This window comes from Cetorhinus maximus, chromosome 7, assembly GCF_964194155.1.
Source record: "Cetorhinus maximus chromosome 7, sCetMax3.hap1.1, whole genome shotgun sequence".
In the NCBI taxonomy this organism is placed as follows: Eukaryota; Metazoa; Chordata; class Chondrichthyes; order Lamniformes; family Cetorhinidae; genus Cetorhinus; species Cetorhinus maximus.
Window position 1 is genome coordinate 67,136,528 of NC_135885.1, and position 19,114 is coordinate 67,155,641.

The 19,114-nt window shown below is 40.4% G+C and overlaps 1 protein-coding gene across 8 annotated transcripts in view; it reads left to right on the forward strand.

The window, feature by feature from the left end:
• Positions 1 to 44: 44 nt before the first annotated feature.
• The window catches only part of mitd1 (MIT, microtubule interacting and transport, domain containing 1), a 35,728-nt gene continuing 16,658 nt past the window's right edge, over positions 45 to 19,114 (forward strand). For 2 of the 8 annotated variants that reach the window (XM_078545671.1, XM_078545677.1), the window contains exons 1-5: positions 96 to 388; positions 8,778 to 8,933; positions 12,657 to 12,758; positions 15,709 to 15,845; positions 16,293 to 16,379. In XM_078545671.1, coding sequence (XP_078401797.1) covers positions 301 to 388; positions 8,778 to 8,933; positions 12,657 to 12,758; positions 15,709 to 15,845; positions 16,293 to 16,379 — 570 coding nt within the window. In that variant the 5' untranslated portion in view covers positions 96 to 300. Of the gene's footprint in view, positions 411 to 8,777; positions 8,934 to 12,656; positions 12,759 to 15,708; positions 15,846 to 16,292; positions 16,380 to 19,114 lie in introns of all 8 variants that reach the window. The other 6 variants (XM_078545675.1, XM_078545674.1, XM_078545673.1 and 3 more) reach the window with 5 other exon arrangements.

Genomic DNA, 19,114 nt, shown 5'->3' on the forward strand with positions numbered 1-19,114 from the left:
CCGCCCCAAGTGCTCACCCCGCCCACGAGCGTCTGCCCCGCCCCCGAGCGCAGATCCCGCTTCCCAGCAAGACTCCTCTCCCGATCACAGGGCCAGCCCCCGGATGGCCCGTCAGGAGCGTCATTTTTTTGTTTGGATGTATGCCTCCGGTTGAGTGGTTTCCGGCATTTCTGTTTTTATTCATATTGTAAAACCTTAATATTATTTATTTTTATCCCCAACCCTTTGCAGGTAATGCAACATTTAAATGTAAATCTATTATGATCGTTCAAGGGACCAATACAAAGGAGCAGCCTATGGATGTATTCCAAATTATGGAAGGTGCTGCTTCAAGCGGATGGGAATAAGAAGAACACTGCTCTCTGGGCTTGTACCGAGAAAGAGAAAAGTTACAGTGTTCCGGGTCTTCCGTGAGTACTGAGATAGAGAAATAAACAGCACAAATAACAGTGGAGCGATGCAGAGGCACAAGTAAATAACTGACTTTAAATAAAAGAGATAAAATTTCCTGACAGATAAACTGGAATGAGAGAGGGTGAAATAAAAAATTATAGACAATAACTGGAGAGAGAAATTATAGAAACAAATAGTGGAGATTCCACACAATAAGTGAATAGCGGGATTAGAGATTAGCTGGAGAGAGGGAAATCACAAAACAAATTGTTGTGACAACTTGTATTTATATATAATCTTTAATGTAAGAAAGCAGCACACATTTTTAATGTAAGAAAGCAACGCTTGGCTTCACATTATTAAAGTTAAATTTGACAAGGAGCCATATGAGATATTAGGGTCGATAACCATAAACTTGGTTAAAGAATCATAGAATGGTCACCGCACAAAAGCGGCCCTGTTGTGTCCATGCTGATTCTCTATAAGAGCAACTCAGCTAGTCCCATTCCACTGACTTTTCCCAGTAGCCCTGCAATTTTTTTTATCTTTAGCTGCTTAGCAGATTCCCTTTTGAAATTAATTAACCTGTTTCCACCATGCTCTCGGGCAGTGCATTCCAGATCCTAACCATTCGCTGAGTAAAAACAAAAATTCTTTGTGTTGCTGTTGGTTCTTTTGCCGTACACCTTTAGAATCAATGCCTTCTGGTTCTTGCCAATGGGAACAGTTCTTCCTTACTTATTCTGCATAGACCCCTCATGATTTTGAACACCACTATCAAATCTCCTTTCAATCTTCTCTAAAGAGAACAGCCCCAACCTCTCCAGTCTATCCACATCACTGAAGTCCCTTATCACCTTGAACCATTCTCGTAAATCTTTCTGTACCCTTTCTAAAGCCGTCATATTGTTCCTGAAGTACAGTGCTCAGAATTGTACATAATACACCAGTTTGGCCTCAATGGGAGTGTTATAAAGGGTCATCATAACTTCCTTGCTTTTGTACTCTATGCCTCTCTTTATAAAGCCCAGGATCCCATATGCCTTTTTAACTATTTTCTCTTCCTGCCCTGCCATCTTCAGTGATTCGTGCACACTTGCCTCAGGACTTTGGATTCCCTTTTATGTTAACTGCCAGTCTCTTCCCATCCTCTCTCTTTGCCTCTCGTTATTTCCTTTTTCACTTCCCTTCTGAATTTTCGATATTCACTTGTTTTATCAACCTCGTTCCTTGTAGGAATATACCTCAGCAATAACCAAAACATCTCTTCCTTACAGGCATTCTGTTGCAGTTTTGCCTGCCATACTTTGATTCAAATTTATTTGGGCAAGGTCAATTCTCATCCTACTGAATTTGTCCATCCTCCAATTAAGTATTCTTACCCTAGATTGCTCTTGTCCTTTCTCATAAGCAAACCTAATCTTTTCAGTACTATGATCGCGGTTCCCTAAATGTTCCCCTATTGACACTTAATCCACTTAAACCACCTCATTCCCCATAACCAGATCCAGCAATGTATTCTTCCTCTTTGGGCTGGAAACATGCTGATCAAGAAAATGTTCCTGTAACCATTTCAAAAGTTCCCTGGCAAGCCATGCAGCATCCTGACTTGGAACTATATCGGCATTCCTTTACTGTCGATGGATCAAAAACCTGAAAATCCTTCCCCAACAGCACTGTGGGTGTACCTATACCATACAGATTGAAGATGTTCAAGGCAGTGGCTCATCACCAACTTCTCAAGGAGACTTGGGATAGACGATAGATGCTGGCCTTGCCAGTGACTCACTCATCCCATGAATGAATTAAAACAAAAGATATTCAAAAGCTCTTCCCCCTTTCTGCCCTTTACATTATTACTATTCCAGTTTATATTGGGATAATTCAAGCTCCCCATGATCACCCTTCTATAGTTCTTGCACCTCTCTGTAGTTTCCCTGCAAATTTGCTCTGTATCTTTCCCACTAGATGGTGGCCTATAGAATGCACTCTAGTGTATTGATACATCTATTGATTCTTAACTCTAACCTAATACAGAGAATCTGTCCTTGATCCTCTAGAACATCCCCAATCTCCATCACTGTAATACAGTATTCTCCTTAATCAATACTGCACCCCTCCTTTCTTTCCTTCATTATTTTCCCTGATCACCTTGTATCCAGTAGTAATTAGGATTAAGTCGTGCAGGTCTCCATTATTGCCACATCATATTTCCATCTCCTTAGCTTTGCTTGCAGCTCACCAACCTAATTTACCTAATCTAAAGCTCTCCCTCTTGTACCATCTCTCCAGCCATGTATTCATCTGTTCCATCCTCCTATATCCATTCTCATTAGTGTGTGGCACTGGGAGTAATATGGAAATTACTGTCTTTGAGGTCCTGCTTGAATGGTCTCCTTCCTAGCTCCCTAAAATCTGCCTGCAGTCCTCAACTCTCTTTTTACCTTATTGTTGGCACTGATACAGACCACAACCATTGGCTATTCATCTTCCCCTGCACTCCCTCACCACCTCCCCCTTTACGGTGCTCTGCTGCCACTCAGTGACATTCTTGACCCTGACGCCAGGGAGGAGGGAAGGAGCACATTGTTCTGGATTCATATCTATGGCTGCAGAAACTCCTCTCTGTTCCCCTAACTATGGAATCCCCTATAACAGTTGCTTTCCCAATCTTATTCCTGTCCCTCTGTACAGCTTGGCCACCTGTGGTACAGTGGACCTGGATCTGACTGCTCTCTCCAGAGGAACCATCACTCTCGCCAGTAATCAGAACGGAATATGAGCTGGAGAGTAAGATGCTCTCAGGGGACTTCTGTGTTACTTTCCTGTGTTACTTCTTGGTCCTTCTTGACTGCCTGATAGTCACCTATTTTCTCTCTCTGTACACACTTAAGCTGCAGGGTGGAATTTTAACTGTGTCCAAATTGGCAACCATGTTTGCCTACAATTCAAATCTAATCCATTGGTTGTGAAACATTTTGGGACATCCTAAAGATGTGAAAGGTATTTGAAAAGTGAGCATTTATATTTCTTTAGAGAGATTAGAGAGGGGAAATCTTGGGAGAGAAACAGAATAGCTGGAGAATATCTAGAACAGACACACTGGGGAATAAGTAGAGAAATTACAGACCATCTAACTGAAGACGGAATTAAGCGAGACAACACGGTTAAGCGAGATTACAGAGCTTCGGGAGACAGAATAACTATTGATAACTAGTCACTAGATTGACAACTTAGTTATTTGAGGATGTAAGGAGTAGTAGTGTAGATAAAGGGAAGCCAGTAGATGTAGTATATTTAAGTTTCCAAAAGGCATTTGAAAAGGTGCCACACAAAAGGTTAATATGCAAGATATGGGCTCATGGAGTTGGTGGTAATATATTAGTATGGATGGAGGATTAGTTAACAAATAGTGATCAGAGACAACAGGGTACTTTCAAGTTTGCTGGCTTTAACTAGCAGAGTTCTGGAAGGATTACTGCTGAGGCCTCAGCTATTTACAATCTATATTAATGGCATGGCATAGACAAAGAGACTGATAGTAATGTATCTAAGTTTGCTGATTATGCAAAAATAGGTGAGAATGTAAGGAGGGCACAAAGAGGCTACAATGAGGTAGAGAGAGGTTAAGTGAGTGGGCAACATGGAGGATGGCAGATGGGGAAGTGTGAGGTTATTCACTTTAGTAATAAGAACAGAAAAGCAGGACATATTTTAAAAGCTGTGGAAGTTCAAAATGTTGATGTTCAGAGAGGCTGTGTGTACTCATACAAGGAATGTTGAAAGTCAGCATGCATATACAGCAAGCAATTAAGAAGGCAAATAGTATGTTGGCCTTTATTGCAAGAGGGATTGGAGTTTAAGAATAAGAAAGTCTTGCTACAATTCTAAAGGGCTTTACCTGGGAACTGTGTACAGTTTTGGTCTCCATATTTAAGGAAAGATATACTTGCCTTGGAGATGGTACAGTGAAGGTTCACTAGATTGGTTCCTGGGATAAGAGGATTGTCCTATGACGAGAGGCTGAGTAAATTGGGTCTATATTCTCTGGCATTTAGAAGAATGATAGGCGATCTGATTGAAACATACAAGATCATGAAAGGACTTCACAGGGTAGACACTGAGACATTGTTTCCCCATTTGTTCAAAGACAGGGGCACAATCTCCAATTAAGGGGTCAATTATTTAGGACAGAGGTGAGGAGAAACTTCTTCTCTCAAAGGGTTGTGAATCTTTGGAATTCTCCATCCTAGAGGGTTGTGGATGTTCCATCATTGAATATATTCAAGGCTGGAATAGGTAGATTTATGATTTCTCAGAATCAAGGCTTAAGGGGAGCAGGCAATAAAGTAGGGTTGAGACTGAAGATCAGCCATGGTCATTGAATGGTGGAGCAGGCTCGAGGAGCCACATGGTCTACTCTGGCTCCTATTTTTTTATGTCTTTATAAAAGGTTAGAGCTGTTTGTCCTGAGACACATAAACCAGGAAAGTATTAAGTTGCTCATAGATCTTAATAATGCTACAATATTCTATCTAGGAATCTTTTGAACAATGAAACAAATACAATCCTTTTCTCTCTGGGCTCCTATCATCGATGAGATGCACTTCCTATTTCCAATTTCCACAAAACTCTTCTCTCCTGGACCCATGCTGGCCAACACTGTAAATGATCCCATCTGCTAAGGTACAGACCCCCCCCCCACCCTTTCAAAGTTACCATCATGACCACCACCCCTTGGAAAACACACACAGCCTCTTTGTCCTTGAAAACTACTACCCCATTTCCGCTCTTCCTTTCATTTCCACAATCTTTCGAAGTGTTGTCACCTCCCAAATCTGTGTCCATCTTTCCTCCAACCTCTTGTTTAAATTCCTCCAATCAGAATTTTGCCTCTACCACTGCACCGAAATACTTGAATCAAAGTAACAAAAACTATCCTCCGACTGTGACCATGGTGCACTGTCACCCTTTATCCTTCTCGACCTCCTTGCAGCCTTTGACATGGTCAACCATACCATTCTCCTCCTTTCTCCAGTGGGACTACCCTAGCTTGGTTCCACCCTTACCTAATCTGCCCACCTCTTTTTCTGGTACATTGATGACTGTATTGGTGCTAATGATAGGAAGAGTATTTACACAAAAGGCAACATTAGTTGCCGATGAGGCAGAAAGTTGCTGAGGCAGGGTGGATTAGGCTGTGGAAGAATTTAAAGATGTGAACAAAATTCAATGCACTGGGGATGGGCAGGCAGTATAGATTCTTGCTCTCTTCCTGCACTGGTAATTTTATCAACTTTGCTTTCAATTTCTGCCCTTCTCTCACTGAGCCAAAGCATGTCTAGCAATGGTTTCCCTTTCCACTTCAGCACCATTACCTTTGAAGACACCAAGGATTTACCTTTGCTCCAATATAAAGCAGAAAGTGCTGGAAATGCTCAGCAGGCCAGGCAGCATCTGTGGAGAGAGAAACAGCGTTAACATTCCAGGTCATTTCAAGGACCTTTCATCAGAAGGAGGGAAAAGCTAGAGATGTAATAGGTTTTAAGCAAATGAAAGGAAGGGGGGATAAAGAACAAAAGGGAAGGCCTGTGTTAGAGTGGAAGACAGGAGAGATTAAATAACAAAAATGATGGTGGTCCAAAGTGGAAGGAGTGGTAATGGGACAAAAGCAGTGTCTAGAGGAGGTGTAAATGGCAAAATCATAAACAGCTGTTGTCCAAATTTAAAAAAACAAGAGTAAAACCAAAGCAGCAAAGAGAAAGGAAACAACGTAGAGGCAGAGGTTATGGTCTGAAATTATTGAGACCAGTGTTGAGTCCAGAAGGCTGTAAAGTGCCTAATCAAAATACATTCTTTGAGTTTCATTGGAACAAACTGCAGGAAAACAAGGAGAGAGAGGTAAGAGTGGGGATAAGATGGAGAATTAAAATGACAGGCAAGCGGAAGCTCAAGGTCACACCTGTGGACTGAACAGATTTGTTTCACAAAGGGTTCACCCGATCTGCATTTAGTCTCTCCAGTGTAGAGCAGACCACATTATGAGCAGTGATTACAGTATACTAAATTGAAAGAAGAACACATAAATTGCTGTTTCTCCTGGAAGGAGTGTTTGAATATTTATTGATGTTCTATACCCAGAAATGGAGATAGAGAAGTCGAGGAAGGAAAGAGAAGAGTCAGAGATGCACCATATAAGGGAAGGGTGAAAACTGAAAGCAAAGTTGATTAAACATTCCATCATCAACTGTTCAAGACTAGAGCAAAACAAACTATATTGGATATATCTGTCCCCAGCGGATTGAATTTAAAATCCCTGTTTGCACCTTCAAATGCTTCCACGGCCTAACCCACCCTGCCTTAGCAACCTTCTGCCTCATCGGCAACTGATGTTCCCTTTTGTGTAAATCCTCTTCCTCCCATTAGCACCAATACAATCATCGGTGTCCCGGAAAAAGAGGTGAATGAGGGGACATGCGTATAAATGGAACAAAGAATGTCCCACGTATATACCGCAGTAAAGCAGGCATTGCTAGGACCCATAAGGGTACCTTCAGCAACACCTTTCATTTGGGGAAAGTGAGTGAGGAGAAGTTGATCATTGTGGGAATTATTTCAGCTAGGCAGAGAAGGTGGTAGTAGATGGAGATTTGTTGGGCCTTGGTTCAAGGAAGAAACGGAGAGCTCTCAGAGCATCCTGGTAGGATTGGAAATGTAGAGAGATTGGACATCTGATGTGAAGAGGAGTCGGTTAGGGTCATGAAACTGCAAAGTTTTAGCTTGATGAAGGGCACTAGAAGTGTCATCTATGTTGGTGGGAAGGGACCAAGCTTGCTTATTTCCACTTCACTATTGCCCACTTCCACACCTATCTCAATCCCACCACATTTTTGTTATCCGTGGACTGGATTTCTACAATGTCTTTGTTTTTCCAGCTTTCCATCTACCATCCTTACAGAATCCAACTTATCTAAAGCTCAGGCATCTGTGTCCTGTGTTATGATGTGGCAGGTGATATGTGCCAGGTGGACCAAATTCACAAGGGAAACTTGGCCACGCTATCACAATGGTTTTGCAATTTGTATTTATTACGAGAAGATTTGTGCACTGAATTCAGAAGTAGTGAGTCCACTAACAACATTAGAGATTTTAAAAATTAAATTAAAACATTTATTAACAAAAGAAAAGAATTCAAACACATACAAAATATTACAGTTACGTGATATTATAACAAATCCAAGAGTTCCTAATTAACTTGACTCCCAACTACATAGCCCCTTTAAGACAACAGTCCAAAACAAATCTTTAAATTTAAATAGGCAATCTAGCAAGGTTACTCACTCGACAGTGGAATTCCAAAGGCTTTTTAACACAACTTTAGTTACTGGACACAGCAGATGTCTGCAGAAGTGGCTAGAGGCTTTTCCCCATTGCTGCTTTACACGGTATACCTTTCAAGATATTACACGGCCAGCCCCCACATAACCTTCCATCATTCTTTATATATGTTTCTCTCTCTTTAATGTGTAAAATCCCATTGTTCTACATGTCTTTGGAAATTTGCTTTTCCCATAATATAAAATTCTTTCATGTTGTCAATATGGCCTCTTTCCTTTTGGGAAAAATACACATAATAACCTTGCCCTATTTATGTTATTAGTTGTAAACATCCTACCATCCCTTTGAAATTCAAAAAACCCCTTTGCTTATCAAAAATGCAAATTTCATTTTCACCTTATCTGTGGAACCCTCATCCTCGCTTGTCCATCTCCATTTCAAAGGTCTGCTTTACACCTAACTCTTTTGATAATTTCAACCTTTAGTCTATCCGATTCTAATTCAATTAAATCAGTCACACAGAACCATCCACACTGACACCCATAAGACTACAATGATATTATGAAAAATATATAGTTTCATGACACCTGTCTCACAAGACCCATCCACTGCCCACCATCCTCATCTTTGCTGACCTACACTGCCTCCCACTCCCCAGTGCATTGAATTTAAAATCGTTATTTGCATTTTCAAATTCTTCCACAGCCTATTCCACATTGCTTCAGCAACCTTCTGCCTCATCGCTAACTGACATTGCCGTTTGTATATATCCTCTTCCTATCATTAGTGGTAGAGTTTTTGGCTACCTTAGGCATGGGTTTTGGAACTTCTCCCTAAACATCTTCACTTCTCTACTTCAGTTTCAAAAACCTTCATAATGATAGGTTTCCTGTTCCTATCTTGGTCATCAAACATTCTGTCTTTCATTCTAACTGTCCAGCCAGGGTTTGATGTCTGCTTGTTTTAATTTTTCACCTATAAAGTGCATTAGAACATTTTTCTACATTAAGTATGTTATATAAAGTTCTGTTGACTATTATTTATAGATTCTGCTGCCATGTCTCAGAGTATGCTGACAGGAATGGAGAATTCAGCTGTGACTGTGTTGAAGAGGGCTATAGAGTTAGACAATGACTCACGTTTACAGGATTCACTTGTTTGTTATCAAGAAGGAATCGCTCTTCTTTTGCAAGTGTTGAAAGGTAACAAAGCCTTTAACATTCCCTCTGAATTATCATAGAAAATAGATCTATCAACCATACTTTGAAGTTGGGGTCTCTAGAACATTTAATAATTAACAGTTCTTTCCCCATACCATAAACAAATAACATGTTAAACTCACCCGTGAGTTTTGTGTACTCAGTCATTAAGTGATGCATCAGGGAGGACATAAAATGGAAATAAAACTGATGTAAAGAATCAATAATACAGTTATCCCAGCTTCCCTGGGCTATGGAAGGAAACAGATTAGCCTAACATTCTACTTCTGATTACTCACTAATGAGGCCTGCTGGAATGTGGGTATATGTTGTTGGTGAGAATTCAGCTCTGATGTCCTCTGTGGCTGAATTGCCTGCCATCACTCACAGTCTGGACTGTATCAAAGTGCTGATGGTATCTGCAGAAGAATATTTCAGCAGAAGTCAGTGGCTTCAGCAGAAAATTATACATGTGTGTGTTGAAAGCACACTCTGTGATTTGTGATCCACTGGCAGTTAATTCGTTAGACTGCATCTTGTATATTTTGCATGGCTGTAGGAATTGTGCATCACTGAATCTCTGGATGAACTACATGAAAAAGTTTCCATGTCTGACAACTGTTATAAGTTACTTGGTCAAAATTTTGACCTCGGAAGATGAGAGCATTATTTGTTTAATACTTTATTGTAAACACAGATACTTTTTATGCTGGTTTTAACATGGTTATGAAAATGTCTAATCCTCTATTTGCTTTTATAAAATATTGTGCGTCATGCTTGTTAGGAACTAGTGTTAGTTTTAAGTAAGTTATATCTGTATTAGCGGATGTTAGGAATAAACGATAGCTTTAAGTTTAATTTATATGTTGCATGTGTGTATTAAGAAAGGGAAAACCTGGGTTTTGGTCACTTTAGAATGTTGCTTGCAGGTCTGTGGGTTTGTTTGTATACCTGTATTTTAATGAGGCTTTGCGACCCTTGAAATGGAGAGCTGTGTTTCGGGGGCGGGGGAGTTAGTGGTTTGGGGAAGTTAAAACAAAGTAGGGAAAACTGTGCTGTTGCCTAGCAACATGGGGTCCACAGAGACAGGGAAAAACAGAAAAGCAGCTTATTTTCAGTTGGTAGGAGAATTCCACAGAAACTGCTAGAGCAAGCAGGAAGGGAGCTGCAGGGAGCAGGTCCCAAAGAAAATCCCAAAAACCAGGGAGTTGGGCAGAAGATGGTCCCAGGAAAACAATTAAGTCAAGGGAAAATAACAGGAATCTGAACCAGCCCTGTTCAGTGGAATTAAAAGGAAAGAGCAGAGAAAAAGGCTCTGAATTAAAGAGAGAAAGCTGCGGGGAGCAGAATCAAGGTAAATTGGGCTTGCGAGAAGCCAGGCGATCCAAGGAGCCAAACCTTGGTGACTCCTTACTATGGGCCTGTGAAGCAGTGGTGTTCTGTTGGCATGGCTGAGTATCTGACAGAGTACGTGGAAGGCAAATCTTGATTGCATGTGGCGACCCAGGGGAGAGGAACATCAGAAAGAGAGGTTGAAACCCTGGAAGTGGATCCTTGTTGAAGACATCCAAGTGAAAGTGTAGCTTGGGAGAAAATTCCAAGGCGAGTTCTTCAAGAGTGGAGATTGGAAACCCTCGTGTGAAAGACAGAGCTCAATGAGACTGGTTGGCTTACAGTGTGACAAACGTCTGGGGGGAGTTGATGAGAAACCCATAGCATCTGCTTTGGGTGGATTCCGTCGCTTGGTTTTAGAGTGTGGTGTGTTTGACCACAGGGTGCCAATTGGTTTACATGGACTGTGTATTTTCTGTGAACGTGAGAGCATAAGAAAGCTTTTGTAACTTGTGTTATCCTCACGAATCTGTACATATCTGTGAAGTAGTGTAACATAGTTCATTTTTTCTTTAATAAACGTTTTATTCTTTAGTTAAAAGCTCATCAGCAGACTCTGACTAGTTTCAGTAGCCATTCTCCACATTTCTAAACAAAAAAGAAAAGTTAAGATCTATCAAGCCAGGTTCCACCCTGGGATCTGACTTGTCCAGTAGTAACATCAGCTGGGATCATAGTAACACTTAAGCACACTGCACACATGTAGATTAATTGGAGAACAGTGTAATCTGGGAGAATAAATCACCAAATTACTTCAGGAAAAATAATCCAAAAACAAGTAGTTTATATGCTTCTGGCCTCAATAATTTAATTATTTTCCTCTACTTTGTTGCTTATAACTCTTGCTCTATTGATCACATTTCTAAAATATAAAAGCTACTAAAATACTCATTATGCTATGATTTTTGGTGATGATGAGATCATGTTATTCATGCATATTATATTTGCATTACAAAATAATGTGGGTACCACCATTCATCTTTGCTGCTCTGATGGTTCATTGGGTAAATCCATCTAAGATAATACTGAGCCATGTGAACCTGAAAAGTCCTGGATTTGATTGTGATTTATGACAGTTGACTGCAGTACCCTTGGGCTTGGAAGGGAAATAGCAGCAATCATTCTAGCCCAAGATCATTATAATGGGCAGTGGTCAGTACGTAACAACCTCAAGGCCCTGTGGGAAAAGGAGATGGTGGATCCTGTGGGATGGTTCCCAGGGCAAACTGTCAAAGTCATTTGGCAGAATGCCTCATTGCCAGAACTTTCCAGCAAGCACCAAGATGTAGCTTGGCTGGTGGTGAGAAAGGCCCTTCCCGTCAGACCCTTCCTGCACGCCAGGAGTCTCACCCCCTCCACATGCTGCCCTCAAGGTGGCTGTGGTGGGGAAGAGACCGTTGTTCACCACCTTGTGGAAAGTGCCTTTGCAAAGAAGGTCTGGAGAGAGATGCAGTGGTTTTGTCAAGGTTCATCCCGAGCAGCTCTGTGACACAGGACTCTGTGCTCTATGGACTATTCCCAGGGACACACACCGAGACAAACATCAGCTACAGCTGGAGGATCGTCAACTTGGTGAAAGACGCTCTTTGGTCTGCCCAAAACTTGTTGGTCTTCCAGTGCAAAGAGTTGTCCCTGATGGAGTGTTGCAGACTGGCACATTCCAAGGTTCAGGACTATATGCTGAGGGATGCACTAAAGTTTGGGGCAAAGGTGCAATGGGGAAAGGTTTTCTGCCATAGTGCACCAAGGGTCTGGGAATTGCTTAGATCCCTCGGGCTGTATGACTCACATTGAATGTATGCAGCGAATACCACATGTATCTCAGTTGTACTGAAGCACCTCAGAGTGCAACATGACATATGTCGATAACTTAAACGCCATTGAACTGTCTGTAATGACCATGTTGAAATGTCTGTAATGTTCATTGATTGTATTGAAGCACCTCATGATCTATGTGGAATACTGGAATATGATTGCACTTTTTGTGATGACCATTTTGAAATGTTTTGTAATGATCTTTAAGATATTTTGAATAAAGTATATTTTTTCCAAAAAAAAACATTATGATCCCATGTTGGAAATTCCATGATTAAGGACAATAGTGGCCTCAGTTATGATGCGCTCCCCACATTGCCAAACAGCCTTCCAACTATTAATGTAGAATGGCCATTTGGGTGAGATACCAGAGGGCCACAAAACCCATGCACCATATCCTAGCATGAGGTAATGACTTCAAGAAAGAGCAGGGAAAAAGATTGCTGCATGCAAAATGTTCTGTACGATATATAAAACAACTGACTGATAGGTTAAATGAAGGCTTATTTGTTTTGATAGCTACAAAAGATGACACAAAAAAAGTCCACTACCGACAGAAGATTACAAACTACATGGATCGGGCAGAACAAATTAAAAAACACCTGGATAAGCTGAAAAAAGGTAACTAAGCTGAATAACCTGAAGGAAAGCATGTTGTAAATGCAGTAAAGATTTTTACCTCTCCTGTGTTTGGGATATTTTATTGTATATCAATTGTTTGAATCAATTGTAAGGATTTCAAATGCTCCATAAGATAGAATAGGAAATTAATTGTTTGGTATAATACATTTTTTTAAAAGGAAAAGCCATGCAGACCAGGGAAATTCCTTAATCTGATTCCTGGTCTGTGCTGAATTAGCTGATCTTGTCCGGAGAAAGGACCAAATACCAATGGATTCATTGTCCCCTGGCTAGTGAAAGGGAAAAAAAAATCTGTCAGCCAAGTTCTTCCTTTCTGGTCACTAACCAGTTACTTTTGCTGGAAAAAACACATGTTTTGATGTCAAGAATAAGTTTGGCCCCAGTTGTAGTGTTCTTCCACAGTCAAGTACCTTGCTAACAATCACTACTCACACACAAAAATAGATGCTTCCTTGTGATACTAGACAGCTGCCAACTCCATGGAACTAATATGCCTACAGGAATTACCCCCTCTGCTGTTTTTTTTTGGGGGGGGGGTGGAATAAGGGAAACAGGGGGGAAAAATGGAACACCTGGGTGATGTAGTGCATTGATGTTCACATTCGCAGTGTTGCACAATGCTTGGATGGTTTGTCCCGATAATTCCAAGATACTGTATGATGTCCTAGTGTTCATTGTAGTTGAGCATAGGTAATTTACTTTCCATAGGAAGGAAAAATACTCCATGATGCCACCTTGGGTTTATCCCATACAGCGTACAACTGTGTTGAGACAGATCAGGAGCAGATTGTAAATACTTCGTAATTTCTTAGACAAAATTGAAACAAGCTATTCAGCCCACTGGTCCATGCCAGTGCTTATACTTCACACAAATCTCATCTCACCATTCTACATCTCAACCCATAAACATCCAAACATCTCCTTCTATTCCTGTCTCCCTCAGATGCTTATCTAGTTCCCTTAAATTTATGCTTTTTGCCTCAACTTTGGTAGTGAGATTCATATTCGAACCACACTCTAGCTCAAGAAGATGATCTTGAATTCTCTTTGGATTTATATCTGACTATTTTATATTTATGGTCCCTAGTTGGTCTTGTCCACATCTTCTCTACATCTACGCGATCAAATCTTTTCACAATCTTGAAGACCTCTATCATGTCAGCCCTCAGTTTTCCCTTTTCTAGGGAAAACAAACCCTAGTCTATTCAATCTTTCCTGATGGATGTAACCCCTCAGTTCTGGTATTATTCTAGTCTTTCTTGTACTTTCTCCATTGTCTCTATATCCTTTTGATAATATGGTGATCACAACTGTTCACGGTATGGTCTAACTGTCTGTCCAAGTTTAACATAACTTCTGTGCTTTTCAATTCTATGCCTCTAGATGTGAATCCCAGTGCAATGTTTTTTTTTTAAATTGCCTTATTAACCTGAATCACTATATTTGGTGATTGTTGCCTATGTACACCTAGATCCCTCTGTTCCTTTACCCTAGTTAGACATTTACTTTTCAAGAGGTGTGTGACTTCCTCATTCTTCCTACCAAAGGAGATGATAAGGAACAATATAATATAGGACATAAAAGGGAAAAATATTTGGAGCTGTTTGATAAAATTAAGCTGGGCCACTTTGAAGGAGGTTATGAGTTTGACATGGAACTGATGCAATTTAAAGGCCATACGAGGTACCAAAGACAGGTTTCCTTTCCTACAGAACATTAATTAACGAATTGTTTCTTTATAAAAGCATTATGACAACATCATATTTGCCTTTGATTCTTTTTTTAAATATTTCATGGGTTGTGAGCATTGCTGGCAAGGCCAGCATTTGTTGTCCATCCCTAATTGCCCTTCAGAAGATGGTGGTGAGCTACCTTCTTGAATCGTTGCAGTCCAGTGGTATAGGTACACCCATGGTTCTGTTAAGAAGGGAGTTCCAGGATTTTGACTCGGTGACATTGAAGAAACAGTGATATGGTTCCAAGTCAGGATGGTTTGTGGCTTGGAAAGAAACTTGCAGAGGATGGTGTTCTCATGCATCAGCCGCCCTTGACATTCTCAGTGGTAGAGGTTGCAGGTTTGGAAGATGCTGTCAAAGGAGGCTTGATGAGTTGCTATAGTTGCTATATACACTGCTGCCACTGTGCACTACTGGTGGAGGGAGTGAATGATGGGTGCCAATCAAGTGGGCTGCTTTGTCTTAGTGTTAAACCTCTTGATTGTTGTTGGAGCTGCACTCTAGGCAAGTGGAGAGTATTCCATCACATTCCTGACGTGTACCTTCAATTTCCAGATTTCTTTATAAACTGAATTCAAATTCTGAAACTGTTATAGTGGGATCTGAACTAAGGTCCTGTGAATTATTAATCCAAGTCTATGCATTTAGTGTTGCAAAATGCCCTTTATAAAATAAATTGCCTGAAGGAACGTTTGAAACTTTGTTACCTTTTAACACTTGGGATTTTTTCGTGATAACAAACCAATGAATTCTGTAAATCATAGTTCAGTTAATAGTACTAAAAAGAGATGGCTATAATAGTGTCCACATTTTTTCCCAATAAGAAACATTAAATATTCACATTAAAAATGAAACTGCTATGAAGTATTGCAATTAGAGGTTTCAAATCTGACACTTGGAAAGTACATTTTTATTTTGTGTGTGAAATAAATGCTAAACAGATTTGGTAAATAAATTCCACAGTTAAAATGTACCAGTTAATTTGAAATTCCTTTGTTCCCACATGTTTAGTATCTGCTTCAAATTAATTTTGTGAAGTAAAATTTTAATGGACTAGGTTGTAATATATATGTGCAGAATACCTCATTGGAACTATGGCTTGGCATGCATCAGTTATGGTGCTTGATGTGTAACTAAATTATTTAAAAACTAGGATTTTGTGAACAACCTTTTGCAAATTGTCTGTATTTCAGAAGGGAAATATCATGAACAGATCAAAATTCCAGAAGATGCAACTGGGTTTAGTTATGAAAAACTGTTCAAACCATATTTGGACCAGTTTGTTACTGAAGTATGGGTGGAAGACCCATACATCAGGCATGTTCATCAGGTGAGAAGCATCTTACTGTCCCCTTTGAAATGGAGTACTTCAATATGTACTTTAGACATAACTTCAGTTTGTTGGCAAGATTACTGATACTGTCAGTCTGTTGGTAACAATCTGCCAAATGTTACTAGTTTCAGTGCAATGTTACTAGTTTCAGTGCAGGTAGTTTGAAGAAAGTGCTGTTTTGTATCACAGCCTGCAGTTTTACCCAATTTACCAGACGGAGGATGTGACTGTCTCAGTGTAATCTGAACCACTGATAAATGAAAGGAGGAGTGTTGAATCGGGGAATACCAGTCACAGTCTAAAAAATTTTCAAATCTTTTCAAAACATTAATCTGTTCAGGAAAACTAAAACATTGAAGCATACTGTTTTTAATTTAATAAAAAGGCAAATTTAACACCAGAATTTTCAAAAACTAAAGTTCTTTTGTGACATTTGTTTTATAGCTATACAATTTCTTGAGATTTTGTGAGATGCTTCTAAAAGGACCTTGCAAAGTGAAAACTATCCATCTACTGACTTCTCTTGATAATGTACGTAACTTACTGTGGATTATAGTGTAACTATTAAAAGGTCTTCATTGTAAGCCAGAAATAAATTCAGTATACAAACTGCAACTAGAGGGTATTGTGATGTGTTGGAACGTAAACATTGTCTCTGACATGAATGTTGCCAATGCTGGTTGTGTAGCTGGTTATTATAATTAATAACTTGTGTATTTGTATTCGCTCAAATTCGTTGCAAAGAGAACAAATGTTAATTTAAACGTTTGAGATATTTTTACATCCCACACACCACTGTTCACAATCTTAGCTGTATCAATGTGAGGAGGTGGTGAACAAAGAAAAATATCCTAGGGAAGGAGGAAACATTTCACCAGTGACGAGTTATCAGTGAATTTTTATTCCTTTAGCTGTGGGAACTACACAGCTCCTAGTAGAGAACCCAAGAGCAAATTTTGGCCTGAATCTTCCAATATGGGAAGTGGCAAATGATTGCACTTAAGTCGCTGATGTGTGCTGAGATCGTGCACAAGGATGGCACTCACTCGTGAGTTTAATCTTCATGCTGTCAGTTTTACCCTGCCTGGACTGTGGCATGATTCCTTACGGCAGTGAAATTAGATGGCCATAACCATGCAGACTTGGGCTGTTTGCCCTATACTTACCATGCTTTTTTTAAACACCGATTTACTTAGAGCTGCACTCCTGAGCAGGCTTTACACCTGCCCAGAAAAGCTCTAAGTAAATCAGTTCGAGTGTCAAAGCATTCCATCTCCACGGCAAACCCGATAGAGAATCACCCCTCTTCTGATGACACTGCTCACCTCCCCCCAACCCCCACGACAGTACCCTTTTTGCCTCCCCACCCCCGAACCCTCTTTCACGACTCACCTTGCAGAATCAGTGGCTTCTCTTCTGACATCGGCTGAACAGACAGCATTGTAAGGGGGAGGGGGAATTTAGAATTGTTCAAGGGAGGGAAGCCAGGAGGAGGGTGAGTCAGGAGTGAGTATTGTCGGGGAGGGAGGGAAGGTGAGCATTATCATACATACATTATAGATATATGAATTAGGAACAGGAATGGGCCTTATTTCCCCTCATCTTGCTTTGCCATTTTATAAGATCATGGCTGATCTGATTGTGGCCTCTACTTTCTTGTCTACCTGCTATAACCTTTGACTCCCTTGTCAGTCAAGAATCTATCTAACTCAGCCATTAAAATATTCAATGAAATGCCTCCACTGCTCTCTGGGGAACAGAATTTCACAGACTCATGACCCTCTGTGAGAAAACATTTCTCCTCATCTCTGTCTAAAATAAGGTAGACCCCTTATTTGTAAGCTGTGTCACCCAGTTCTCTCCCACAAGGGGAAACATCCTTTCAGCATCCACCCTGTCCCATCCCCAAGGATCTTATATGTTTCAATAAGATCACCTCTCATTCTTCTAAACTCAAAAGGATAGAGGCCTAATCTCTGCAACTTTTCCTCATAAGACAACTCCTTCATCCCAGGAATCAGTCAAGTGAACCTTCTAAGCACTACTTCTAATGCAATTACATCCTTTCTTAAATAAGGAGACTAAAACTGTACACAGTACTCCAGATGTGGTCTCACCAACACCCTGTACAACTGTAGCAGAACCTCCCTACTTTTATATTACATTCCCCTAGCAATAAATAACAACATTCAATTTGCCTTCCTGATCACTTGGTGTACATGCGTACTAACCCTTTATGATTCATGTACTAGGACACCCAGATCCCTCTGTACTGCAGAGTTCTGCAATCCCTCTCTAAATAACATGATGTTTTTCTATTGTCTCTGCCAAAGTGGTCAAGTTTGCATTTTCCCACATCATACTCCATCTGCCAAATTTTTGCTCACTCACTTAACCTATCTACGTCCCTTTGCAGACTTCTTATGTCCTCTTCACAACTTACTCTCCTAACTATCTTTGTGTCATCAGCAAATTTAGCAACTATACATTTGGGGTGGGGAGGGAGAGAGAGCTTTGTTGGGGAGTGAGGGGAGTGAGCATTGTCAGAGGGGAGGCTGCACAATTTTGTGCACAATGACAGGTCCATTTAAAAATTCTGCAAGTCAATGAACTGAAGACAGACCTTAAGGGGCATGTCTCCTATTCATGACAAATAAGGGGTAGCGGCTCCACTGTAGTTATGCTTCACCACTAGGTGTCCTGACTCAGCTCAATAATGGATCACTGCTGGAGTTGGGACTAGAAGTTCCTAAGGCTCTAACGTAAAAAGGACGTGGGCAGTTAAATCACAGTCAGTGATCGGCGTTCCTCCTTCGCTGCTGACCTGAAGATGACTGTAGTTGATATGAGCCCAGGGGCCAGAATCCTTGCCACTTCCCTTCCCCAGTTTTCCCTTTAATAGGTCACTAGGAAATTTGCAAGCATGATCCCATTATTCAATGAATTTGCATTTAATTTGCATATCTAATAGTGAAGCAGGAGTGTCCTGGCAATTCTTATACATTATCCAGCAGCAGATTTCATAGGGACTTTAATGGAAAGTCTTTAAGAAAATACTCACCTACTTCGTTGCGGAGAGAGAATGCTACAAAAGGACATAATTGGGGAAAAGCAAGAAAATAGCTTTAGAAATGATTAGTTAGATGTCATACTCAATGATTCTATAAATAATCCTGCTTTATAGTAAGCTTATAATCGGGAATGTTTATGCAAATATTACATTACTGGTATCATACTATTATTGTACACAACATATATATAGTATG